General features: G+C 40.0%; 1 protein-coding gene across 2 annotated transcripts in view; it reads right to left on the bottom strand.

The window, feature by feature from the left end:
• msi2a (musashi RNA-binding protein 2a) overlaps positions 1–27,265 on the bottom strand; it is a 112,548-nt gene that overhangs the window by 47,407 nt on the left and 37,876 nt on the right. For both annotated transcript variants that reach the window (XM_056736316.1, XM_056736315.1), the window contains 2 exons: positions 27,130–27,222; positions 104–152 (listed from right to left, as the gene is read on the bottom strand). In XM_056736316.1, coding sequence (XP_056592294.1) covers positions 104–152; positions 27,130–27,222 — 142 coding nt within the window. The remainder of the gene's footprint in view (positions 1–103; positions 153–27,129; positions 27,223–27,265) is intronic.

The following is a 27,265-nucleotide window of genomic DNA, read 5'->3' as shown; positions in this document are numbered from 1 at the left end:
AAAAGAAGACGGATCTTCTTAGTATCACACACACACCGTTTATCATTCACAACATTAAATGTGCTCAAATACATTATCAAATACAGAAATCAGATTGTCTCACCTCTATGTCTGTTTGTAGTTTTATCGAACATAAGCATGGCATCTTCTACCTGAAATATAAACAAACACACTTAAGTCAGAGAATCATTTGTATTTACACAAAACACAGAGGCACATATTGATTGTGTTCCTGAAAATTACCACACAGCAGGATTGATGCTTAAAAGTTTATTTTTTCCCCGGCTCAATCCATGACACGAACATTAAAATTAAACTTAATGTGTAGATATGTGCTTAAAGTTTTCAAAAGCAAACACACTCCGAATCCCACAGACATTTACCCTTCATAACTCGCAAAATAAAACACGCACACAATGTCTAGATACAGCCCACTCTATACAAGCGACAGAAAGCGGTCCATGTGTCCGCATGCTGCTTGCCTCCTGGATACGGTCGCTAGGTAACATGATTGTAACAGACAGGCCGTCCAGCACAGCGGGGGGACCCCAGGACGAGGGCGCCGGGTCCACCCACACATTCAGGTAAGCAGGGGCTCTGGTGTGGTTTAAACAAACAGGTAAATATCACAGAAGTACGAATCCTGGACTTGAACCCGTCGCTCACAATAGAACCGCTGCTTATGAAATCACAGCAAAATGGTACAAAACAAACTATTTTAATTTAAAGAGACAGTCCACCGTGAGCCTGGATAATTCTGGGGTTAAACACTATAACCACAAACTTAGATTACTTATCCAAATACTCATTACCAGACCAGAATTAAACAAAAACACACAACGGACAATGTGGATGTTGCAAGAACTTCTGAAACGTCACACTCCAGTAATACGCACACAAACACAGAGCTGTCTGGTGAAATGAGTGTAGTGTTTCAGTCCTTTCAAAGGTGTCTTTCAGACTCTGCTATAGCTCTCTGCCTCTATCTGATAGAAGGGTCAAGGACCTCTTCACACACACCTCTCCTGAAAAGCAAGAGAGGCAGACACAGTTCTTATGACTCTCCACTGGCCTTTCGTGAGAATCAAGAAAAGACTTCTGCTAACAGAGGCTAGACTTAGAAAGTGAATGCATCCTTCACATATTCCTATGCTACTGTATTTACAAACTGTTTACAAAATTCTCTCAAACATGTCGTTCCAGACCCACTTGACTTCTTTTTAAAACGCAAAACAAAACAGGAACCGTGACGTTTCAAACTGGCAACCCAAGTCACCATTCACTCACACTGTGTGTAATACAAGTGAATGATGACCGAGGCTGTCAGTCCCTTAACATTCTTCCCAATGTTTTCCACAGAAGAAAGAAACTCTAAAGAACACGAGGGTGAGTTATTCCTGTCAGATATTTTCCTCTTTTGTTAAACTACTCCTTCAACTCACAAATAACCCATGGGTGGAAGCTGAACTTGTTTCTGTCAGGTAAGTCAATATGACTTTAAACGTCCATTATAGAACAAACACAATCATGTGGGTCAGAAAAACACCATACAGACAGGAAGTGTGAATAATTTACCAGTGAAACAGCAGCATTAATAAAAGAGGAGGAGAGAAAGAGTGTGCAGAAACGCATTCTGACAGCTGCGAGATCAACCGCTACTACACTATTGACATTCAACACACACACATACAAGAGAAAAGCTTTACTGCCTGAACCACATAAGAAGCTCATCCAGCTTATGTGTGTTTCTGTACTGTAAAGGAACAGTTCACCCAAGAATAAAAATTCACACCGGAGATGATGCAGACACGGTAGATGCAGTGAAATCTACCTTACAATTACAAGTAATATTTTCGTAGTTTTTAAAGCATGTCTGTCGGTAATGTATTGTTTTTGCTCTTGGTCTACTGTAACAGTATTTTTGGAAGTCTGCCTAATTAAACTAGTGAAACCGATATCATCTTTTAACACCACATTCGCTGTTGTTGTTGTTGTCGCTGTGCCTTCACAAAAAAACCTGTTATGAAAAGAGTGTTGTGCTCTGCAGACAACTCTGAATAAAATAGGTAATACAGTGATTATTTCTAATATTTCCTGGACTGTTACCATAAGCGGATCCTGTAAATAATAACTGCAATATGCAAACACTGGTATATCCATCCATCCATGTGAAATAAAAACATTCTGCTAACTAATAAAAAAGTGAAAACAACCAAACCATGGGATGTGTGGAGGCACAAACTGCTCATACTTTTTTAAACCGCGTTGACATGTATCTCTTGCCTGAACCCCCCCCATCGCGGGTCTCCCAGAATTTGGTACCCAAATGTGGACAGGTATGGTCACAAGTGATTTTAGGTTTACTAATTTTGTGAGGACACACACTTCTTGACATGAAACAAAATACAGAGACCACACACACACACACGCATGATTCCGGATTCATTTTCTGTTAAATGTAGGTTAGGCGTCTGTGAGGAGACCAAAAGCGCTCGCTCTCCTCTCCCTCAAAAATACATGCAACCTTTTCCAGGCGTTGCAGCTGAAATATTAATAATTCACCCTTCAGAACGAGAAACATATTTACGATTTGTATTTGAAACGAGTACAGGAGATGTAATCCGGCCTGACTGGGCCGGATAGATTTCAGAGAGGCCCAGGAGATGAACGCGGAGGAATTCCCGGTCTTATTGGCTCAGGGTGAGAATGTAACGCATGAATGAATGATCTCTCATCTGATCCGGGATCAGGTCGCCCGCGTTCCTGAGCCTTACAGCTCTGCGAAGAGCTCACCACACGCATCATGGATACAGAAATCCACTTCCTGTGTGTGTCACTTGAAGGGTATCCAGGTAAAGTCACTTTTCTTGTAATAATTTGAAAAACAATCTTTTGAACTGTAATGATGGTTCAAATGACAGACAATGCGTTTGGGTTTTGTCATCTCGGACATTAATCGATATTCACATGCTGAAGAAGGCAGATCTAATGCTGACTTCCCAAACATAACTTAAAAAAACAGATGAGACAGACTGCATTTAAACTACTTTATGGCTTTTGCAATCAGTTATTAAAATAACCGATTAATCTACACTTAGAATAATCAACCAAATTCAAGATAGCAAAAGACACTCGAGATTTCAAGACCCGAATCTACATTTCATTTCACAGAGTGAAGACACACCTGTGCTTCTGTAACTCTCGTGTAAATATTCATGAGCCCTGCCTTCCTTAACCAACCAGGGCAAAGATGAACTGATGCATATTCTATAGGAGACCTTGGCATGTCCATAGTTACCACAGCGCCGAGAGGCAGGGATGCTGAGGGCGAGGGGGGGTTGACTGGGGCACGGGGTGAGACGGCGGTGGGGGGTGGACGTTTTACTCTGAAGGGTCCGTAAGGGACGGATCTGCAGGCAGAGACCGACACCATCATCCATCAGAGCGTTTTAGAGACGAGGCTGCCGGGGAGGACGGACAATTATAGGTCATTTTATTAAAAGGCCTTTAATGTTTCATCTCGACGGTGCACGCACATACACGACCCGACACACATATCTTAAAGGTGAAAATATTGTCCTTTCTAGCTGAAATGTAATTGGAGAGGTGAGAAATTCCTTTAGCCGTAAGGAAACGGTTTAATATGAGGGACTCGTTCTGTTCTGGCTCAGTCATCGTGATTTCCCCCCCCGCTTTTTTTCTATAGACGCTTGTCTCTACCTCTTACCCTCTCGCTGGCTTATCAGCGGGCTAATTATATTAATCAACAGAAAAAGCGGTTAATAAACCTGCTAATTGGTATGTAAATAAGATCATCCTGTCACTAACGCTGCCACAACAACTTTAATTTAAATAAATATAAATATGTCAGTATTCATTTAGCTCCATGACGACTGCCAGCGAGCGGTAAAGCAGCCGATATCAGACCCCCCCTTCGCCTCCCTGCAATCTATTCATCTCATTTTTCTTCATTCCGCTGCAAAAGCGTCTGACAGCATCCAAGAGCCCGAACCGTCTCCACCGGCAGCAGCCAGTAAAAGCACATTTCCATCAGGGCTGACCGATCAATAACAGCGAAAAAAACCAAAGCGAGAGAAATATGGAAAAAAGAAAGAGAGATACAGATAAAGAGAGAGAGAGGGTGATATAGAGAGACATGGAAAAGATAAACAATTAGATAGAAAGAATGAGTAGGGCACATACGTGAAGATGAGAGATAGACAGATAGAGAGATACAAACAATAAGACGAAAGAGACAGGAAGAATGAGAAAGAGGGGCAGAGGAAACAAAATGAATGAAAAGACAAAGAGAGACAGATAGAGGGAGAGAAAGACAGTCATAAAGAAAAAAGAGATGTACAGAAATAAATAACTGAGGAGATAGTGATGGATGACTGGGAGAGAGACAGATGTAAAGACAGAGGGAGATGGAGAGACAGGTGAGCGTGTGAGACAGACAGAGCCAGAAAGACAGGGGCTTTGTGTCATTTTCTATATAATGAGAAAAGTAATGGCATCTTTACTTTTTTCTTCAGACTGTGATTGGAGGTGAGGGCCGTACAACAGAAATTCACATCAATCCTTTCTCTCCGTCTGGCTCGCTTCCAAAACCAAGCGAGCTGCTGACGCTCACGCAAGACGTTTGTGCTCCACTGACTTCCATTCATGCTCAAGCCAACATAGGAGGACGGGAACGCAAACTGGTGCGGGAAAACAATGTGCTTTTCATTTACTCCCTTTACAAACGGAAGACGAATAGACCATCCAAACATCACATGGGTACCACAAAGAACACATATATCTCAAGATGGCCACTTAAATTTGATGCCAGACTGTGTAGAAGTTTGGAAAAACAGGAACCAGAAAGGAAACTTACCAGGTTTTGTAACAAATACTCCATTAAGTACACCTGCGTATATGTAAAATCCCTCACTTAAACAGCTCCGATCCTTTAGGACCATTAAGAGGATCCCCGTTTTAATCGTCGATATCACAGACGCATAATAGGGTTCCAGACAAAGCAAAAATAAACCCAATCTTTCCTGTGTCAGTCAGATAATCTGCTCTATGAAAATGCATAAAGAGCTTAAGAAGAAAAGAACTGAATTCAATTATACCTGTTAATTACATTCATCTCCAGTGTTTTCTTTCAGATTAGGTTCTAATCTTTTCCAAATGCCGTTTCGGTAATATGACATTTTCCATCATATCAGAAAAGAATAAGTGTCAATCAAATCTTTTCATGTGATGTCTCATGCGTCCCAGCTGCTTTGAATGACACAACCCTCTTTGTCACAGCAGACGCGGGAGTTTTTATTTGAAACCGGCGCGATGTTGCTGTATTTATTTCATCTCGGATTAACATGACAGCTATTTTTAGTTAGGGGAGGTCTTTAACACGGCAGAGGCGCCGTAATACACGCCGCCAAAATGTGACAGTGATGTTAGGTTCTCTGAAGCGAGCGGGATGAGAGAGGGGAATTTCTGCGGGGTTTTTCTTCAACCCAAGAGGCAGTTTTATTGAAGTGTCAGATTTCAACGTGGGTTAAATCAGAAAAACAAATTATGAAAATGTGTTACATGGCAGCTGTAGGACTGGAAGAGCAACGTTTAAGAAAAAGACTGCCACATCTTTTGTTACTCGAGCGTTTTCAACTAGGACCCGACCCGATTAGAAGTCATTCGCACCCTCTCTGTATCACGTGACTTCACCACGAGAAGGTTTATCATCTCCTCACACCCCCAATTACCATGACAACATTACAATTCTCCTGCCACACCACAAGCGCTTTAACCCATGTCATTTTCTCTACGATTTACACGCAGTGTTAGACTGAAGACTGCGTGTGAGTGTGTGCGCTCAATCCCACCCACACCTGGCAGCCCCTGAATGGGTTTTAATGTCTTTCATCCGGCGCTTTATAAAACACAAAACAAGACAAATAAAGAAGATCTGCGTTTACTGGCAGGATAGACGCTTTGAAAATGACTGTGAGAATATGCGGATCATTTTGTTCTATGACACCTGGAAGCTTCCAGCTTTAGAGGACAGTAAATAATGTATAATTCACAAGCTCGGGCTTTGAGAATAATGGCATCAAACGCAGAAGAAAGTTCTGGATAGGACAAGTGGCCTTCACGTTTCCACCTGGTATTAAATCCATCCCGGGTCGGGTGACCACAAGCGGTCAGCTAAGAAAGATTGCCATTTACACATGGTTTTTACAGGGGTCACAAGAGTAGGTGAAGATATTTTAAATATCAATGTGAATGTTTCACTCAAAAAATAGATAGACAGACAAATAAAAATATGGGGCAAAAATGCCACTTACAGAATTTCTCTGTTTTCTTATAACGTTTCTTTTTTATACTTTTACAAACTTAATATAGTATTTTACTTACATTTTATTTGTATGACCGTTTGTTAATATTTATGGATTGGACCTCATTGTCATTGCGCAACAGATGCAATACATCAATCAATATTCTATTTATAATGAAAAACGTCTCAAAATCACACTAAAATAATATTTAAAATATCTTCAAAACTGAATTTTGTGATAATCTGAAATAGAAAAACTTCTTTGGGGAACCCGGGCACTCACCCGTCATTAAATGAAACTTCAGATATCTAATGCAGCAGGTGCTCTAATGCTTACCAGACCTTTAAAGGTAAATTAAAGACCAAAGCAGAACAGCTCAGCTGGCTCTTGTCTTTTGTTCTTAAAGGGGATTCCTCATCTCAAAGGCGTATGCTGAAAACAGTGTGTCGCTTACATCTGGCCCACTTTCATTGAACCTGCTTTCAGACGGACCCTTTTTCAAAGACAACATTCTGCACTATGAAGTTCTCGCAGATAAATGTGAAGCATTAGGCAAATGCTGTGTGAAGGCTGAGGAGGAGGAAACGTGACCTGCTGAGCTGAGACGTGAAGCACGAACCCCGGAGGAGCTTCAGGACGGTTTTAATGCGAGAAAGACAAGAGAGAAAATTAAACTCCTCTCAGTCTCCATGGAGTTCCAGCTGGAAGCCAGTGTGTGACTGTGTGTGTACTTTAGGTGTAAATCTGTGTATTTAAGGTTGTGTGCTTAGTGTAAGTTCCTACTAATAAAGCTCAAAGGAATCCCACTGCAAACATGTTGGCATCGCCATTACAGAAGAACCTCTGTTTGGACAACCTGCTGAGAAGCAAACAACTCCCTTAAAAAAATAACATTGAGAGGGAGAGAGTGTGAGAGAGAGACAGAGGGAGAGAGCGAGAGTGAGACAGAGGGAGAGAGAGAGAGAGACAGAGGGAATGAGAGAGAGGTGCGTTGCCAGTCCCTCATATGTTTTTTATCAAGCAAATGAAATGAAACTCATTGAATCTCAACCCCCTCCACACAACATCAGATCAATCTAACATGATAAACACACAGAAGAAAGGATTACATTATACCACCACATTACATCATCTCAGATCAAAGCCGCTTATATGTAATGATACCACTAAATCGCAGGGTTTTCAAGGAATCAAAAATATCCCCTTTATTTTATTGGACAGATAATATCAAATTCCAAAGGAAATATTTGAGATGTTCTCCAACAGATGCATCGGCCTAGACCTGTCAAACACTATCACAGATTGTGCTGCCTGGTGTGTATGTCGTCCAACTGATGCCAGTTAAGCTCTCTTAATGTGTCTTGAAGACTTCAGTGTGCAGTTTTGCATTGAAAATGGCAAAGGCAACCTGTCAAAGCTGTCTTATTCGTCAAAGCTGCCTTTTTATTTTTGACAACTGTGAGCGATCGAGATGGAGATCGCAGCATTTTGTGCATTTTGAGATCACAGCAATATTTATAGCTCACAGTAACTTTCTGAAAAAAATCTGCAAAGTAAAAACAAACAAACAAACGGAATGAAGAACTCAACTACGACTGAGAGAAGATTAGCGTGACATGAGTTTCTTAAGGAAAAATAAAACCGTACAGTCCAGATCGAAGGAACTAATGGCTTTTATTGATCAATGAGAGAGATTTTCTCTTTCATCTCCATTGGTAACTGACATGAGTTTAATTCAACTCAATTAAAACAACCTGCGCTCAGGAGTTCTCTTACACCATCCAACCGGCTCTAGCCGCCATCTGGCTGTACTCCACATCATTACCTCCGCTATGCTCCAGCGACGCCTGTCAATCAACTTGGGACGAATCTTTTTCAGCCGGTGTCTTGTTTTCCCACTAAAAATATCAAAAGAACCCTAAATAAGGGTGTGTATGCCATGATTCAATTTAAACAAACCCTGGTGCGATTGCTGAACACAACACGGACCAATGGCATCAAACCCAACCATAAACAGGAAGTGATAACAATATACGACACAAGAATCAAGTGATTTGGTAATATAAAAGGATTGCTTATTAGATCTATGCTTGCGCATGTTATGGAGGAATTCCTGGCGCCGTTTGGACTGCTTTAAACACTTCAAGAGGTCTTTGCAAGTTACTGGCTTGCTTAAAATACCCTCATATGCGCATGTATAACCCAGCACACAGCTTTGTTTTGGATGCCCAGTTGGTTCCGTTTTAAAATAAAGATCATAAAAGCTGTATAAGTTGCGACTTTACACCTAAGCTCTTAGGTTCCATATCTTTAGGTTCGCTGTTAAAATGCCAGTCTGAACGCGAAGCGAACCAGGACTACATTTAATTTTTTTGGTCCGGACCAAAATGACCAAACTACAAATAAGAACTCACAATAACATACATTTAAAGGAAGCAAAGCGATATTGAGGCATGCGGTTTCCAGAAAAATAAAACAAAAGTTAGAGCGGTTTATTAAACAAACTTGTTCGATCATTTTTCTTTCCCTAGCAGCAAAATTGTCTTTTTTCGTGTCTATAAGCATAAATCTCAAATGTTGTCAGATTTCTCTGAACCTAATGTTCCATTTAATTTTGCTTAAGTAAAGAATGCTGTTAAGGATCTGAATATATTTTCAACGGAAAATAAGACAAAATACAAATAAAACAGAGGTACACATAGATGTAGTTCAACTAAACTCATATATTAAAAAGCATTTGAAAGCATTCAATATTTTTTACTAAACTTTGAATTAAAAGCAATGATCCCTCAAAAACAAGATGAGAAGAGGTGTGCATTTAGATTTCAAAGTTTTGTCGCTAAAAAGACTGTGAAACCCAACACACAAACGCCTCTTTACAGCTGCCACACAGAAACAGCTTTAAGATGGGGTAAAACTCATCTCTCTCTCCCCCTCTGTCCATAAAGAAGTGCTTCTACCCCTCTTCTCATTTCCTGCGTCTGTTGAAAGCGCCAAGACCTCAGGCGGGCAGCCATCTGTTCTCTTTCACAGACACAAGGACACATGAAACTCTCTCATCTGTCCGCACTCATTAGACTACATCACAGCATCTGCACGCATGGATCAGATTCATTTATGCCATTTCAGCCCATCCGCGTTTGTTATACTGTGAAATATCAGGGCCTCGCCAGAGTGAGTGAAAACTCTTCGTCACACATCCTCGTTACCCCGGAGAACCAGGGCATTGTGGGACTGAGTGTTGACATGAACACACAAAATCCATAATTCATGAGTCATGCCGAACAGACTGGCAAACATGCTGCTTGCAGCACCGACAACCCACCGCTGAACTGTGCTTCCCCGTCAGAAGAGAGGAAGAACGGAGAGAAAATGAGTGAATATGATGATGGTCGCTGCAAGACGAGATCTTTTCTTCACCGGCTGCTGCCATTGACACGGGAAAATCACACTCCTAAATGAAAGCAGACAGAGCGTGTTTTTTTTGTCTTCTCTGCTATTGCACTTTTAACAGACCTGTGAATGATCAAGAGCATCAATAGAAAGAAAAAGACTTTCATCTCCTGACGGAGAGAGGCACAGAGAGAGCATTGTATCATCAGCGCATGGTAATTGTACAAAGCCTTCCTCTCCTCTCTTTGATTTCCGCCTGCTCTGACCACTGCCCTAACCTTCTCTCTCTCTCTCTCGCTCTCTCTCTCGGCTGAAGCTCAGACTTTGAGCCACACGGCTTCATTTCAGTACACTACAGTTATTACCGGCAAACTCAGGCACTTCCATAAAGGATATGTCCAACTCCAGCCTCAAGCACAGCTGCTGAGACAAGACAGACCAGACCAGAATACATCAGAAATAATCCACTGAGATCAATATGTCGTGGCTTCCAGATCTTCTCTTGTCTTCTGCCTGACATGAGTAACACTAAAAATATCAAGAGAGAAGCTCCAGAAAAGTGTGTATTCTCAGTGTCGTAGCCTTTCTCGTGCTCGGCATGAACTAGATTCCACATAGTTTCGGAACGCCACTGAATCCACCAATGCGTTACCTTTTCATAGATCGTTTTATAAATCGTACATTTAAATGACTAGAGCTGAGTGGACTTGAGTTTCTATCTGATGGGCCTCAATGTCATTATCTTGAAAAAATGAAGTAATTATTTGATCTTGTCTGAGTGGGTGTATCTTGAGCATGAGCTGCAAAAGACCTTATATTACAGATCATTTCAACATGAATATGACCGAAAACAACGACAATCAAATATTGTGACAATCAAATAAGATTAATTTAAATGTATTTGTTTTGGTATACTTATTTCAAACTTAATCTATACTTTATTTTAAGTATAAACATGATGTTTTCAGTCATATTCGGTATGCCTATTCGCCAATGTGTTACCTTTTCATAGATCATTTAATTTATATTGCACACTTGAATCACTAAAGATGAGTGGATTTGAATTTCTATCTGTTGGGCTTCAATGTCTTAAAAAGGTTAATAAATATACAGAATCAAACCTTTCAAATATTTAGTGAATAGTAGCAAATAAACTAACCTACATGTCAGTGAATAATATATATATATATATATATAAAAATGATCTTGTCTAAGTGTGTGGATTTTAACCATAAGCTGCAAAAGGACCTATTTTTAGCATTTACATGATGGCGTTTGGTCATATTAATGCAGAAATAAGTTAAATAAAGGACTCAAACAACAACAAAACTAGACAATGAACTTATGGAACCTTTAATACGCTAAATGCATTGCCGTCCTACACTTTTCTCATAATTCTTTTGTGTCCCTATGTCGAAAAAAAACTCTTGCTCATGAGCTGCTTCAGTCTTCTGCCATGGCAATTAGGGCTTGAAATAAGATTTACAAGACTTTTGCTGATAAGAATCAGTTCGAAGCTTTTAACTGAGCGAAAGCTGTGAGAGTCTCACTCATCTAAGATAAACACGCTCTCAACTCTCAAAGGAAAGATTTGGGACCAATCTGTTTTTGTTAAAAACACAGAATCTCCTCTGAAATGGAGACGTAAGAAGACAACGCAGAGGTGGTGTATGCAAACAAACACAAGTTGAAAGAGCATTTGATCCAAAGCTGGCTCAACAATTTGATGCTTATGTATTTTAAAGAGAGAGAGCGTCTGTGTGTACTGTCCGTGTTTTAGATCCCGTCTCACTCTCCTTACGCTTGGCTTCAGCAAAGCCGGTGCATCGTTCTGCCTATCTCCGTTTCAGAGCAGATTGGGGAAAAATCTGCTTGATTGAAGCCCCTGCAAGCATCCAATCACAGTTCTCCACCGGCTGTCCGCTCCCGAGCGGCATCGTGGGAGCTGACGTACGTGAGAGGCACGCTCTCAAACACACACGCAACATCAGAGAAGTACACACAATTGACCTCTACAGGAGAGGCATGCATACACTTTAAAAGCACTCCGTCTTAACTGCTGACCAGAAGCAGACTGAACCAGAGGGCAAATCAGAAACGTTCACTGAAGGGTTGTCTAGAGTCGAGACGTGAGGGGAGGAGAGGGTCTAAGGACCTTTTCTGAGTATGTGGTTTTAAATTAATTAGTACTGGAGCGAGAAAAATGTGTGCGAATATGCACCAAACACTGAGAATGTTCGGGCCACCATCAACGTTGCTGTAGTTTATTGATCACCACTAAACGCTCCAGCTGGCGAGATATGAAATATTCATATTTCAATTTCGACAGCTGTTTTTAGAAGCCTTATAAATATCACCCGACCTGAAATAAGAAGATTTTGCACATCAACTCATTGCCACAGATACACGCTGAATGAACAGCATTTGTGACACACTATCAATAACCACGAAAATTATTTTGAGCTTATAAAAACAATAGTATAAATGATAAATCACTTACAATGGAAGTCTATTGCACTGTGTGACTAAAAGCATCTAAGACATCAATTTTTAGTTCATCAAGTTGCAAACCTTGGACTAGAATTAAAAAAAATGACTTTATTTTCTTTATTATTAGGTCCAAGTCATCCATTATAAATTGTTTTCCATAAAATGTGTGTTTTCAAATAAAAGAAATTGATATGTTGTCAAAATTGTATTGTTGACTACAAAAGTAATTTCAAACATTTAGAGGGATAGTTCACCCACAAATGAAAACTCATCATTTACGTCACTTCAAACCTGTATGACTTCTTTCTTCCCCCGAACACAAAAAGAGATATTTTAAAGAATGCCGGTAACAGAACAACGTTGATACAATGTGTCTATACAACAGAAGTGAATAGGTACCACCATTGTTCGGTTACCAACACTGTTTTGTGTTCTGCAGAATATGCTCACAGGTGTGAAATGACAAGAGGGTGAGTAAAATGATGACAGAATTTTCATTTTTGGGAGAAGTACCCTTTAAGCGTACACTTTAAGAGGAAAAGATTTAAGATTATTAGAAACATTTCTGACTGCATAGTGCGAACTGTATGTTCAGCATGAAACGTCCAACGTTCAGTGTCACAAACATATGAATCGGATCATACAAATCAGTCACCTTGTAAAACAGTTACGAAATACTGTGAGATTGTGTGGGCATTTATATTAATAATCACCATTAATATTATATTTCCTGTCAAGCTTGGTAACCAGATCCTCAACAGATTAATTACAGCTCTCAGGTAAGCACCTGATTCCAGGTAAAATCGTATTTAATTCGCACTGAAGCAATTACACAGCTGTTATATTAAGAGTCCTTATCCACATCCGGATACCAGCAACCGTGTGGTTCTTCTAACGACTTCATTAAACAGACAAAACAATAATCACTAGGTCTGTGAGAGTCTTTTTGCACATACGTGTAGGCGTGGTGTGAGTTTTGTACGCATTTGTGTCCGCCGTGTTCAGACAAAGCCGTCTGGATTCAGATATGGTAATGATGAAGGCTATCAGTAATTATAGCTTCAGGCTTAAAGATGCTGTTAACAGTTCTAGTGTTTCTTTCTCTGTGCTGCAAGTACAAACATTACACAGATAGAGGCATGACTTGCCTGGTTTGCCTTCTCTCTCTCCATCTCTCCTCTTTGACTCTTATTAAACGTACATAAACCAGCCACTTTCCTCAAAAAGCGCAGCCTGACGCCGTTTCTCTACCTCACAAGCATCTGAACCCGGTTCCTCTGCGATGTGGAGGAGAGCCGCGTCTCTCCTCTGACTGCTCTTCAAGTGACTTACTAAAGAGAGGCTGAGGGTTCTTCATCCTGAGAGAGAGCGAGTGTTAAATCAAAGCCTGTGAGAAATCGCACCGCACCACCCACACGGCAAACAGCTTAACGGAGCGACTCGCGTCTGCCATTATTGACATGACTGTGTTACATCCTGATTTAACGCTGCCGGAGTTATATGAGTGTACAGGACACAATGTGAGAATAAACACGTCTCTCTCTCTTTCTCTCTTCTGCTAATGCAAACAGAGAGTTTTATATGGAGGACAGTGTGCGGTGGCAGGGGGTGATGTTGGCTCCTCGTCCCGCGCCTGCTCGAACGCCTTTGAAACCTCAATGGTGTTGTAGACTCCTCTCACGCACACGACTCTTTCACCTTCGGTAAATCTTTATTTATCCTGTGTTAAATGTCTTTAGTTTGGGGACTTGAGAAGCATGTGGGTGGGTCATAGTATGCGCTTTTTGAAATACTAGATTACAAAAACAATTTGGAAAATGAAAATGAAAATCACATCTTGAGGAGTGAAGACAGGACAGATATATAATTAGGGTTCCTGTAGGTAAATTAGTGCATGAGAAACACAAAGCTTATGGTTTCGATTCACAGGGAAGTAAATTTAAAAAAATCTGTGTGTTTCAGAGAGGCGGGGCAAAGAGGAGATACAAACATGCACGGTAGGTGGAATACAGAGTTTTTGAACCTTAAATCGTGTAGACACATTGCATTACATCTAAAACAAACGATAATATTTGTTTTAGCCATCTCACATGAGCCCTTTAACAACAACATGGTTAGCTTTAGTAGTCTCACAAAAAAGCTACTGCAAAGCTTTCCAAATCAGCTTAAAGGTCTAATGTGTAATACTTTGGAGGATCAACTGACAGAAATGCAATATAATATACATAACTGTGTCTTCAGAGGTGTCTAAAGACCTAACATAAGGAGCCATTTCTATCTACATATATCGCGGGTCCCCTTGCATGAAATTCCTCATGTTGTTTCTACAGTAGCCCTAACGGACAAACTGCGAACAGAGCGCGTTTCATAAATATGTCGTTTGGCAAAGAAACGAACCGTGATGACATCTTTGTCCTGTGAGGAGTGCCGCTAAAATCTCCACACTGCCCCTTTAATGCCATTCAAACATAGGTGGAAGCATTGACGTGTGTGTGTGTCAGAACACCTGCATCTGGTCTGATTCTCTGATTCACTTTTATTTTACAAAGGGTCTGACTCTAACAGCCCGTCCCCTGAACAGACACTCAGCACCATGGACAGAGACAGGTGCACAACCTCTTATAAGACCCTCATTTTGTTACGTACAGTGCTGTTAGACATGAACTTCATACACAAAAACACCACAGCCTTTTCGGCAGAAGCATAGAGAGAAATGAACTGATGATGTAATTGTTGTGACTGTTTCTTCTCACCGCTGTCTCTCTTCTAAGTCTCTCTGTCTGACCTTTGATTCATGTGTGAACCGGGCATATAAAATGGCGTCTTTGTCTCTATGCTACATGTCTTTGCTGGAGCCAATGTCTGACTGAGACACATAAGATCTAGAGGTCGACCAACGATAGATTTTGCACTTACTAATAGCTGCGATGTTAAAAAAAAATTATTTAAAAAAATGAACATTGGGACACTTCTAAAAGAGCTTGTTAAGCGGGCGAGTCTCAGCACTAATGGAAAAAAATGATGCCCTACAGTACAATACAAAATTACCAATGTAAAATCAATATTATCAAAACAAATGAGTTCAATGACACCTAAAATCATCCGTGTTTGTCACAAAATAATCCAGCTTTGCATTTCATCTACTATCCTAAAGTTCTGCTATTGGCATCAATTAAATAGCAAAATCTATAAATCGGTCCACCTCCATCACCCCCTGATCTCACAAACATGCCCAGCTCCTATTCCTGGCCATGTGATGAATTTCATCCTCGGGCTGAGATGCATCATTCAGTGCCTCTCAGGAAGCAGATGGCAGGATAAGACGGGAGGGACCGTTTCCCCCGGGAATGAGAGAACATATCTTTCTCTACCTCTCCAGCAAGAGAGTCTTCATCTTCGTCTGGCCCGATGAGCCTTTAAGAGTTTTAAATGGCTTTCTGACTCCGAGGCTCCACTGGAAGCAGCCCACCTGAGTCCAAAACTACTCGCTTTTTAAAAGGCTGAAATTCTGATGTCCCGACCGTGCTGGGGTCGACATCGTCACAGATACTAGTGGGAAATCTGTGTAGATTTCGTTATCAGACATTCAACCAAAGTCATTTAAAACCACCAGCTATTTATAATAGCAACGTTTGGCAAATCTAGCAACAACACATCAGCCAATTAAATTTAAGCTTTGGAAAGCTATTGGCAGTCTATGACTGTGTTATCTGAGACTAAGCCTGTGTCAGTACAAGAGGATCAGAGTGATATCACTATGGTGGTGTAAATAACACTGTTTGCGCACGGGTGTGTTGTGCTTTTTAACTGTCCATCCAGGACACTGTGAGAACCGACAACAAGCTGTCCACGGAGGACGGACAGAAAGCGATGAAGAGCGCCGGCCGTACAGGCCCGCAGTCCGAGGCCAAAATTCAGCGGTGGACAAAAAGGCCCGTGCGAACACAAAAGAGCCGGTGCGAATTTGAATTAGCCACTTAAAGAATGAAAGATTCTGCTCCCAGTTGCCCTGCTTTCTTAATGACATGAAACTCGGTTCAGCTTTCCCAGGCACTCCGCCAAAACACTCAGTCTATTTCCTTCTCTCTCTCTCTATCTGTTCTTTAATTAATCTGCTTTTCTCATTTGTAAGGTTTTGTTCCAGTAGCTTCACTGTTTGTGCTCGGTGAAAGAGAGGATGACTCTTCAACATGAGTGAGCAAAAACTCCAAAACCAGCCTCCTCTCTCTCCTCTATTGTCACTCATGGCATCTTCTCAGTCAAAACCATCTGTTCCTGGAGACAAGAGTGTCACGACTGTGAAAAACAGCCCAATTCGGGCCCAATTGGTCGTAAAGCTTAATGCGGCTGTAATGTGCTTGGATAACAGCAATGTTGCACACACCAAGAGTCCGTGAATATGAACTCGCTCACACTCTTACTCTACAAGTGTGTGTGAGTCAAGCAGAGCATCAACATTTTTTGGGTTCTTTGGAACATTGTATCGATAAAGCACACTAATACAACTAGAGAAATGCATTAATGACGTGGAATAAAACACAACAACCAAACCAAACAACAGACTATCAAAGCTACTTTTGTAACATCTGTTCAATTCTCTATTGGTCTACAATAAAAATCTTTTGTCTGTAAATTAACTTTTTTGGGAAGCCTAATATATTGAAGTTTTGTCATGAATTTGATGAATTACTTATCAAATCATTATGAATTGATTACATTCTTAAAAAGATTGAAAGCTATAATAAAACATCAGGCTCATGGGCGACCGCACTGTCAAGCTGCAAGAAAATAACAGGATCATTAATACTAACGGAAATCAAAATGCCCCGAACGGTCAACCTCTCATTAGCGCTTTAATTAAAGCATCTGGGTGAGGAAAGAATTTGCTTTATTACTGAAGATCTCTGGAAATAAGGGCAACAAGAACCTGAAACTGTTCAACTTAAAATGTAATTATTACTTTCCAGTAGGGCAGCGCAATATATTGAAATATCAAATGTGCATATCGCAATGGTTTGCAATAAATTAGCTATTTAATTCTTTGAAAAGTTACGGATGGTCAAAGTTTTAGGTCGATGGGGATAGTAGTATCTATCTGGCAAGCGGATGTTAGTTGGAATATAAGTGCGTACGAATGCTAGCGTGCATGTACGAAGAAGAACCTCAAAGATATGGCAGAATTTTTCAGCAATCTTTCAGAATTTGTAGTTATGCTTTCTTTTTCCTAAAATAATGTGAAACATATGTTAGTTGTATGATTTTTGAAATATATTTTAATACAATTTAAATAGATTTTAGAAAAATAAATGTCGTATCGCATATCGAATATCGCATTATTTAGCATGCTATCGCATATCGCATTTTTCCTCAATATCGCACAGACCTGCTTTCCATAATAACATCTTGTAAGAAATTACAAAGATTTTAAATAATTACGCATTCCATCTACCTGTGCTGATTGTGCACGATGTTCTTTCCAAACAATGCCCTTAAATCACTATTTTATGTCAGGATATGACATCATCCCTTGAAAATATGTGCCTGTTAGGGTCAGCTGCGAGTCGCCCTTGTCCTCTGTTCTCTACCTCCTGTCCCTCTGAAGTGGTTATGACAACGTTCATGCCAAGAAAACTAATGATACACCTTCACCGTCTGTCTATCTGTCTGTCTCTTTCTCAGCAGCTGTGTTAGCGCTGCCCTCAGTGTGTGTGTGCTGGGGCAAATATTCCTGCATCAATCAACATATCCGCTTCCTATCCAAACAACAGAACACACCGTCCACCCTGTTATAGATGGTGAATCCCACTAAATTACTGTTGCTGGTGTGGCAGACGGATAAGTGCAGGCTTCAAATGATTCATCATCACGCTACACATTGGAGACTGCAAAGCTATACATCAATTAAAAAATCACCTATAAATGGCATTGTTCTTAGACATGGTTTGTATGTAGTATGTGCATGACTACTGCACATGTAGAAAACCATCAAATTTTAACATCATTTTCAGCACTAAATTGATTTTTATAGCCATCATTTAGATTAAAATGATCCCTCAGGTTGCTGCAATGCATTTAAATGACTGTGCATCTTAAAAAGCAGCGTACCTTTGTAGTCTGCAGTTTACATTTGCACCCATCTGTGCACAGAGATATCTAGATGGGCAGCTCACTAGGTTTTAGAACACAGTCGGCGTGTCTTTTGTGACTGATGGGACAAGCACTCGACTGCTTTTAAAACATAGTTACATCCTAACGCCTGACTGTTCTCCAAACAAATCAGCTGTGAAAACGAAATCTAGAATGACATACGCATTCCTACATTCATTCATCCATCCATCCCGAAAGGCCTTACAGACACAGAAATCTGTCAAAGATAAAATCTGAACACTCTGCATGAACAAATCAGCTCAATCTGTGAAGTTCTGTGGGATCTTCAAGAGAAAGTATGTTTGTACTGCCGTCACCTGCAGTGACAGACCGTACAATTTCAAGCATGGAATATAAGTGAATGTATTAATATGCATGGCAAATTGTGCTATTACTACAATTTTCATGGTCTGTGTGTGTGTGTCCGTGCGTGTGTCCGTGCCTGTGTGTGTGTGTGTGTGTGTGTGTGTGTGTGGAGGCCAATTAGAGCAGCTCAAACATCTGTGAATAAACTCACACACAGTTTCACTCTGGAGGCATTTCAATTACACCAGTCAGTGCACTCGCACACACACACACACACACACACACACACACACACAGGACTTCATACCATGGACACTCACATCATGCAAAGGGTGCGAATGGAGGATGAAGGATAGTAATGCCATTAGAGACACCACACGTGTGGTGTGTGTGTGTGCGTGGAGACACTAAGGTCACGCTGGTTAATGAAGCAGTCTGTTAGTGCTAACGATGATTACCTCTCTCCACCTAAACATTCATTCACTTTAATCACCACATACGCACAAGCACATGCAGGCACAACAACTAGTGCAATTTCATCCTCCAAATCTGCCATCCAAACAAAAATACCACACTAAAATATTACAGATACACTTGCGATAATCTGATTTGTACAAATGTGTAAGAGTTAATATTACAAACAACATTTTTAAATGTTGTGTAGTGTACCACTATCTGTACCTCAACCGAAAGGCTTTAGGAAAACCAATGCAACTAACACATAAGGGGAGTAAACCTGCAAGTCTCCGTTCAGAGCGACGCCGAGTAAATGTTGTGCAAACAGGTTGGAGCAGCACTGGCCATGTGGAGATAAATAAAGATTCACTGTATGTGACACTGAGCTGAGATCAGCCCCCGCTGATCCATCAGACAGAAATCCCATCAGTCATGAAACAACTTCTATAGCACCGGTGAGGGACTTACTGTAACCAAGTGTGCATCAGAGAGAAAAACATGTACACTGGTTGAATACTGCCTTAGTTCCTCTCCATAGATAAGAATAAATCCAGCAGCGGAATAGAATCAGCTATATGTGTCTACTAACAGACAGGAAATGTGTTTGTAACCATGTATACCGTTACAACATCTGCAAGTGACTTTATTACACTGGATGTGATGTGATATGATCTTAACGTCACAGAAAATACACAAAATGAAATCAAAGTATCACATCTGTGGGTTCATTTCATCATTTAAAGACACAGCTGTCCTTTATCTACTGTGAGCTGCTCATCTTTACTCCATTCCATATAAGTGAAGAATGTAGACAGGCATCTTTCATCATTCATTGGCCGGAAATATTGAATGTCTAACCATTGTACATCTTGAAGCGAGCAGTTCGAGCAGACGACTACAATTCTCCAAGGAAAAACAATTACACAGCTAACTAACAGATCAACAGAAAACAAAAATCTAATGTAATTACATTTTTTCCAGATACTTAACACACAGCTATAAATTAAAGTACAGTATCAAAATATAAACTATTTATGAGATCCCATTTTGGGATCCCAGTTACCATGCGCATTGTCTACATGTCTACGAAAGCATCATATTGTATTTTAAAAGGGGTCATGTTTTATAATGTTCCCCTCCACGTCCACTTATATGAAGAAAAAAATACATGACCTTTTTTCTTCTGTTCGCATCAAATACTAGAGGATCTGGTCAAAGTAAATCCATTAAAATGACTTTGGGAACAGCTGGTCAAAGCTAATTTAAAAAGCGTATTACTTTAGAATAAGTATATGTTTTGGCATAATTTGTTTGCACTTGGTTAGAAATCGTGTAATCTGCTACATTTTAAATCCAGTGTATGTGAGAATTCAGATGAGTCTCATTCAGCTAGACTGTTAAAATTTTAATGTCTGGGAACACACAATTTTTCCCCTAAAGTACAGAGAAGTTAGAAACGCACACAAATGCACAGTTAAAGTGTGAAGGCTGTTCTTTAAAGGTCACATGAGCACTTAAGCTGCAGGAATTGCAGTAACTGTCTTCCTGTTTTTCTCTTTTGTCAGTAGCTCCTTAAGGCCAAAGATAATCAACACACGTGCGCGCACACACACACACACAGTGTGATTAGCTGTGTGACTGACGAAGCGAAGCATAAAACTGAAAATTACTGAAATTATCCAATTGAAGTGAGTGACATAAACCCTTCAGAGAGAAAGAGGTAAAGATTGCATCAGAATAAATCGGTTAAAGCCTAAAAAAATAATGGTAAAACTGAATAATAATAGTAAAATCATTGTGAGCATAGCAGAGGAGATTGTAATTCAGCGCCTTTATCAGTGAACTAAAGACCCAGATTGTGCGAACAGCTGTTACGGCACAAAAACCTTGTGTAGAAGTGCTAATTAAAGACGTGTTGAAACAGGCCTTCTCTCTCTGTCTAAATAAAGATGACAAGTGTCAAATCTACATTTTGTTACGTTGCCGTTCAAAAACGATAAAAATGACAGACTGTCGCCCTGTGAGTCAGCAAGACTCGATTCAAAGGATACAGGTGTGCTGGCTGCGAGGACACAGACACACTTTTTCAGCGGCCAGGTAGATGGACCAGCAGGACTCTTTAGGTCTTCTGCTTCACTCTCAATCGAAAATCAATTACCCAGAACTCCTTGCTCCTCACAGTATGGCACAAAAGCTTGTGGCAGAGGTCCAGACCCCAGAACTTTATGGGTCGATCAGAGGCCAAAAAAAGGTTAGGACGGAGGTCAAGACTTCTTTTTGAAGACACACAAGTCTTAAAACAACAAATGAACTAAAAAAAATACATATTAATTTGTTACATTTTAGAAACAGAGGTTCAAATAAGGTCCACTGTTGCTTACAAAAAGCTGGTGAAAAATGTATGCATCACATTTAACAAATAGAAAAAACTAGATAATAGCACATCTGAGTGGTGGTACGGGTTGAGCAGAAAGAGATACGAATTCTTTTACCTTCAGCTGAGCTGAGCTGCATTAGAGGATCAGAGGTCAACACAGAGAGAGAAATGAAATCTCAGACACAAAATTCACTATAATTAAAACCTTTTCAGAGTCAAAGGGCCAAAGACATATTGAAACTATCTGAAATGTCTCCCCTAGGCTGTAGATCTCACCAGCATGAGTGAGTGTTGAATCTGCAGATTTTCTCTGCAAGAGACTGACAAAATCATTCAAAATTATTCTATCGTAATTAAACTAAATGAAAGTTGTTTCATAGGGAATACAGCTCTTTCAATTGCTTAAATTGACAACTGACAATAAATGCTAAAACGTAAAAAATATGGTTAATCTAAAACAAGCATTTCTGTCATTATTTACTACCTCATGTCATTTAAGATGCGATATTTCTTCTGTGGTAAAATTATGAATTTTAAAAAGCCAGAAAATAAATGAATTTTAATTTCATGGAGACAATTTATAAAGTTTATTTCAGTCTTTTGTTTTAACTATTTATTGATATGTGTTTAGGAACAATTATCACTCTCATTTCATTCTCTGAACTACTAATCATATTTCTACCAAATTTCCAATAAAAATATTGCTTATATTTGCTGTTATTGGTAGAAAATGAAAATTGGAGAAACTTATAGGAAATATGCTCTGTATTTTTTCAGATCTCAAACACTGCAAAGAAAACAAGCTCAACTTCACTTTAAGGATAATACAACAGTAATATTTGAACAAGTATTTAGGAAATCTTCAAAAATATTTTTTATGTGATAACCTAGGTCTGGACTCACAAAACATTCCCAAACAAACTTCTTAATTTTTTTCAAGATTTGATTTACAAAGCATATGTTATTTTATTCTTATGAAAAAATTAAGACTTTATTAAGAAATATTTTGTCATGAATCCATTTTATTCCTTAAAATGCTCGCTTTAGAAGTTAAAGTGATAGAACAGGTTTGTACCAAATCCGAATGTCTCTGTCATGTTAGAGAAAGTGTGAGGTCCGTCAGTTTTTAAGATATTACAGCAAAAAGCTTTGTCTTACTCAAAATACTTACACAAAAAAGTACACGCGTACAAAGGCAAAGCAAACACACTAGCATGTTTGTTGAAGTGTGGAAAATATGAGGCTTTAGACAAAAATCCTCCTAATCTGGAGCAAGATGTTAATTCATTCACTTCTAATTTAACACTTTTTCCTTCACACATACACACACAGAGGAAGAGGAGGAACAAGGACATAACTCTCTGCCTTTTAAGAGGACAGCCGGCGGGTGGAAGTCGTCTCAAGAGATGCTGCAAGTTTATGTAGCGATGTACGTGACCATTCAAACCATAAAGGTAGAGAAGTCTTTTCTGCACAGTCAGCACACACAGTCTGAGAAACTCAAACTGAACCCAATTAGATTTCAGTTCTGTCAGAACAGTTCAGACAGCAAGTCTTAAGTAGATATTAAAAAGTAAAACTAACTTGCAAAGCTATGTAAAGCTGTAACTTTGATAGGGAACGGGTGGATTAGGTCAAAGAAACGTCACTGGTTCAATACAACTCATTGTGACACGCTGCAGATTATCTAATAATATTGTTGCATGAAGCTACAAAAACAGATTTAAAGTAAATACACTTACAATGGCATTTCATGTGGAAACGGTAAACCTTAATTCTTCTGGATGCAGTTTCTAAGTAAACTAGACAGAACTTTACACAAAGTTATCAAGCAGTTTTATCACTCTTAATGTCACACATTTGAAGACAAGAGTATTTTATAGTTACCCCAGAGCAATGCTTTTACTTCAATGAAATCTAATACACAGGGGACTTTTCCCTGTGGGCCTTATCTAAACGTGCGCCGACACATGAACAAAAGGAGGGGGACCCCATAACACAAAATATGGAACACAAAACACGGAATGGAATAGCGGACGGATGGAACAGACGAAGGACCGCTCTCGTCCAAGAAGTCCAGCCCTAGTAAGCTAATACAGAAACAGGATTTGTTTATGTTTACAAACTGAAGCACAGCTCGAAATAACATAAAAGACAGATCTCTTCTATTCTAAAAACCCTCAAGAGATCAGAATGATACCTGAATTTCATTACTCTTTTGGTTAAGTCTTCTGTCAGGCAAAATCAGAATCTTAAAGACTCGTGATGAAAAAGCCTGTTAACCCTCGAACACACAGCCCAAAAAAAGACGCGTGTGTGGTTCCTGCTGTACCACTGGCCTGTTTTAAGCCTCTTTGTACCGAGCCTAAATATCACACAAGCTGACCTGATCTTCCCTACTACTGTAGCTTTGGGCCAGTCTTTAATCCCTATGGACACAAAGGAACCCAAGTGATCAGGAGAAGATGAGTCTCTCTGAAAACTTCTCTAAATGTCAGAGACATGAGAAGGGTCTCGTCTACATCCGGAAATCTTGTCACTCAAACACCCGAGAGATTTCAGACAACCTTCCTCCTGGTGGGCACAGCAGCTGAAATGCTATCTGTGTGAGTCCACTGTAATATTGATAGCTGGTTTATCCCAAACCTTCCTTTATTATGCTGAGATAACTACTGAAAAATACAGGTGATGGAGGTTGAGAAATGTTAAAACAATGTATATGATATTAAAAATGAAAACCATTCTACCCAAATATGTATTAATCACAACATAGTACCATATCACGCACTAACAGTACAGTATTGATAATGATGCTGCAATATCAGGCAGCTGCTTCTATAGGCAGCCGGCACCGAGGCAGCTAACCAGGTTTTGGAGCACGTCTATTGTCTTCATGAATGTTTCAACAAGATAACCGACTCTCTGGAGCAGTTCCTGCATGCTCAACATGTTTTCAGAGGAAATATGAAATAATTAACAGGCTCCTACTGTCTTACTCTACTTTTCTCCTTCCTTTGGCTAATGCCTTACCAGTTCATTTCCACAATGATTCTCCTTCTGCCTGCGGGCACGGCAGCTCTGAACAAAGATGAAACTGCTTCACTACCATCCATAAAACCCCACAGTCTACTGTTCACAAAGCTCTAAAATGTGCACAGTATTACATAGATTAAGAAGAATGGCAGTAATCAGCCAGGTTTAATAGACAAAGAAACTACAACTAAAAAAGGACAGAAACTTTTATACATTTACAAAATGTAAAGTTATGAAAATGTGCACCTGTAAATAATCAGAGCTTACAGGTCCCATAATACCAACACTGGTCCAGAACAGAAATAACCAAAAAAGGGATTATAAGGATTATACTTTCGTGTTTATCTTTTAGACATCGATGAGGCAAATAAATCTTTCAAAGAGTAACACAAAAGCAGTTGTGGGTTCAAACTGAGTTTATAAGTCATTGCGGCGACAGTGAACATCTGCTAATGGTCATTATATTCATTTCAAGTTATTAAGCATTCATGTCACTAAAAGAACGGATATAGCACACAGAGCCTTCTGCTGGATTGTTTTATATTACTGGCATGCTAGTTACAAAAATCTCAATATAAACAAAACATCTGCCATTATATTACAAAACAAATTTCCTGTCTCTGACCCTGGCATCTCTTTATCCTTCCGAAAAAATGTGTTTTTTTATTCTCTTTCCTCTGAGAGGAAGAACACAAGCACCCTGAGGTGGCTGATGCTCTCTCTCTCTCTCTCTCTCTCTCTCTCATCTCATGAGGGAGTCGTTGTCAACTGTGGCCAGCTGCGTCTCTGTGTGATGTTCAGAGATGCACTTGAGCGAACTCTCTACTACACACCTCTGTGTTCTCTTTTTTGTCTGAGCGCACACCTGAGTGTAGAACATCAATGTTTTTTCCTCTTGTCTTTGTACTGCCTCTCAATTTCCCCCATCACATTAGGCCAACAGCAACAAAACCAAAGAGTACATACCAACAGAGCATGTCAGTATACCAAATGGGCCAGATTATAGACTGTGTTTAATTTGACATGAATAAGAATGTCAAGTGTCATGTGTCCAGCTCTAACCCCACACAAAGCAACTGGACACATACCCCTGAACCTATCTAATCCAGCATGTATGGTGTCAGTGTGGCTTGGCTATATCTGTTAAAACTTGTTTTGAAAAACTGCTACGAAAACAATAAAAGTCTGGTTCATCAGTAAATTAAAACAACCTGTGTGTGAGTCTGTGTGTGTGTTTTATGAGAGAGGTAGTAAATTTCTGCTTACACCTGTTTCCTTTTCTCAGTTTTTAACCAACCGCCACAACTACCAAATAACACAATCATGCCAATTTACAAAATATTTTTACAACAAAAAAATAGATGCCGTCTCTCTCTCTCTCTCTCTCTCTCTCTCACACACACACACACACACACACGTGATGACATTTCAGCTCACTAAGAAATTCCAAGCATGTCCGACCAGACATTTGAATGGCCTGACCGCTCTCTCTCTCTATCTCCCTCTTTCACTCTCTGTCTGTCTGTTCTTCCGTCTGTTTTTCCCTCTCTTTCTCAGTCTGACTGTCTGCCTGTCTGTCTGTCTGACTATCAGCAGATGGATCTAAAGGATTGGCTCCCCGTCTACGGGGAGTCTCAGTGCTCCACAAACACACAGAGATAATGGCAGGGTGCTGCAGACGGGCAGTTTATTTAATAAACATACAAATCCACCTGACAAACAGAAACCCGGCCTTTGAGAGAGAGCGAGAGAGCGAGAGAGAGAGCGAGAGAGAGACAACAGAATAGAGAGGCTCTGATTTCAGATGACACACTCAATCACACTGATTTGTTTGTGCTCTTAAAAGCTTCTACGAGACAGTAAAAAGAACAGCCACGAGAAGCTAAACAAGCTTCATCATATAATCAAGTCAATCAAGTCCTGCTCACTCTCCATGATTGCAGCTGGCGTGCTGAATATTTCGTTTTTTATATAAGCAGTCAGGTAAGTAGCAGTAGAGCTGAATCTCCAGAGCTGATAATTACGGCATCAATACCCAGATTTGAATCCAGTCCAACTCCACCCTTGTCACGCAATAAAGCTCCACCACTGACACTACACAATTAACCCCACCCCAATAATCTTACCCAATCCAGCTCTAAACCCACATAAAAGCTGAACACCTACCCATGAACCTATCCAATGCAGCACATCTCCAGCCTCAACAGCACCAGTCTACATTTTCCAAGACCTCATCTTTTCAGATCCTATTTTAAACCTTATCCCCAAGCCCTATATTTAAAGCCAAAACCAAATTCAAATCCTACTCAATACATTTTTACATACTTGTCTCTGTGACAACTGTGCCAAACGCATGTTGATAAAAATACAAATCTACATTCTACAAGTTTCAACATCGCTGTAAACCGCTGCGTTGTTGATACAGGAAACGGTTGCTTTTCTGCAGTCTTCAGACACCTGCATCCTAAATTCCAGTACTGCGCTCTAACGATCACATCCGGAGGAGATGTGAGCTTGTGTCTGTTTGTGTGTCTGTGTAATAGGGTGGAGATCAGAAAACATTCATTTTGGCATGTCATCATATAAAAGATGTTGGGGTCTTACCTTTCCGAACTGTTCAAAATACTGTTTCACATCTTCAACAACTGTGCTCGCCGATAATCCGCCCACAAATATTTTCTTTGTTCTTGTGACCATCTGGTGAACAAGAGAGAGAAGAGAAAAAAACATGAGCAAACCA

Source organism: Triplophysa dalaica, chromosome 22 (assembly GCF_015846415.1).
Source record: "Triplophysa dalaica isolate WHDGS20190420 chromosome 22, ASM1584641v1, whole genome shotgun sequence".
Lineage (NCBI taxonomy): Eukaryota > Metazoa > Chordata > Actinopteri > Cypriniformes > Nemacheilidae > Triplophysa > Triplophysa dalaica.
This window is presented reverse-complemented; position numbering and strand designations above follow the sequence as displayed.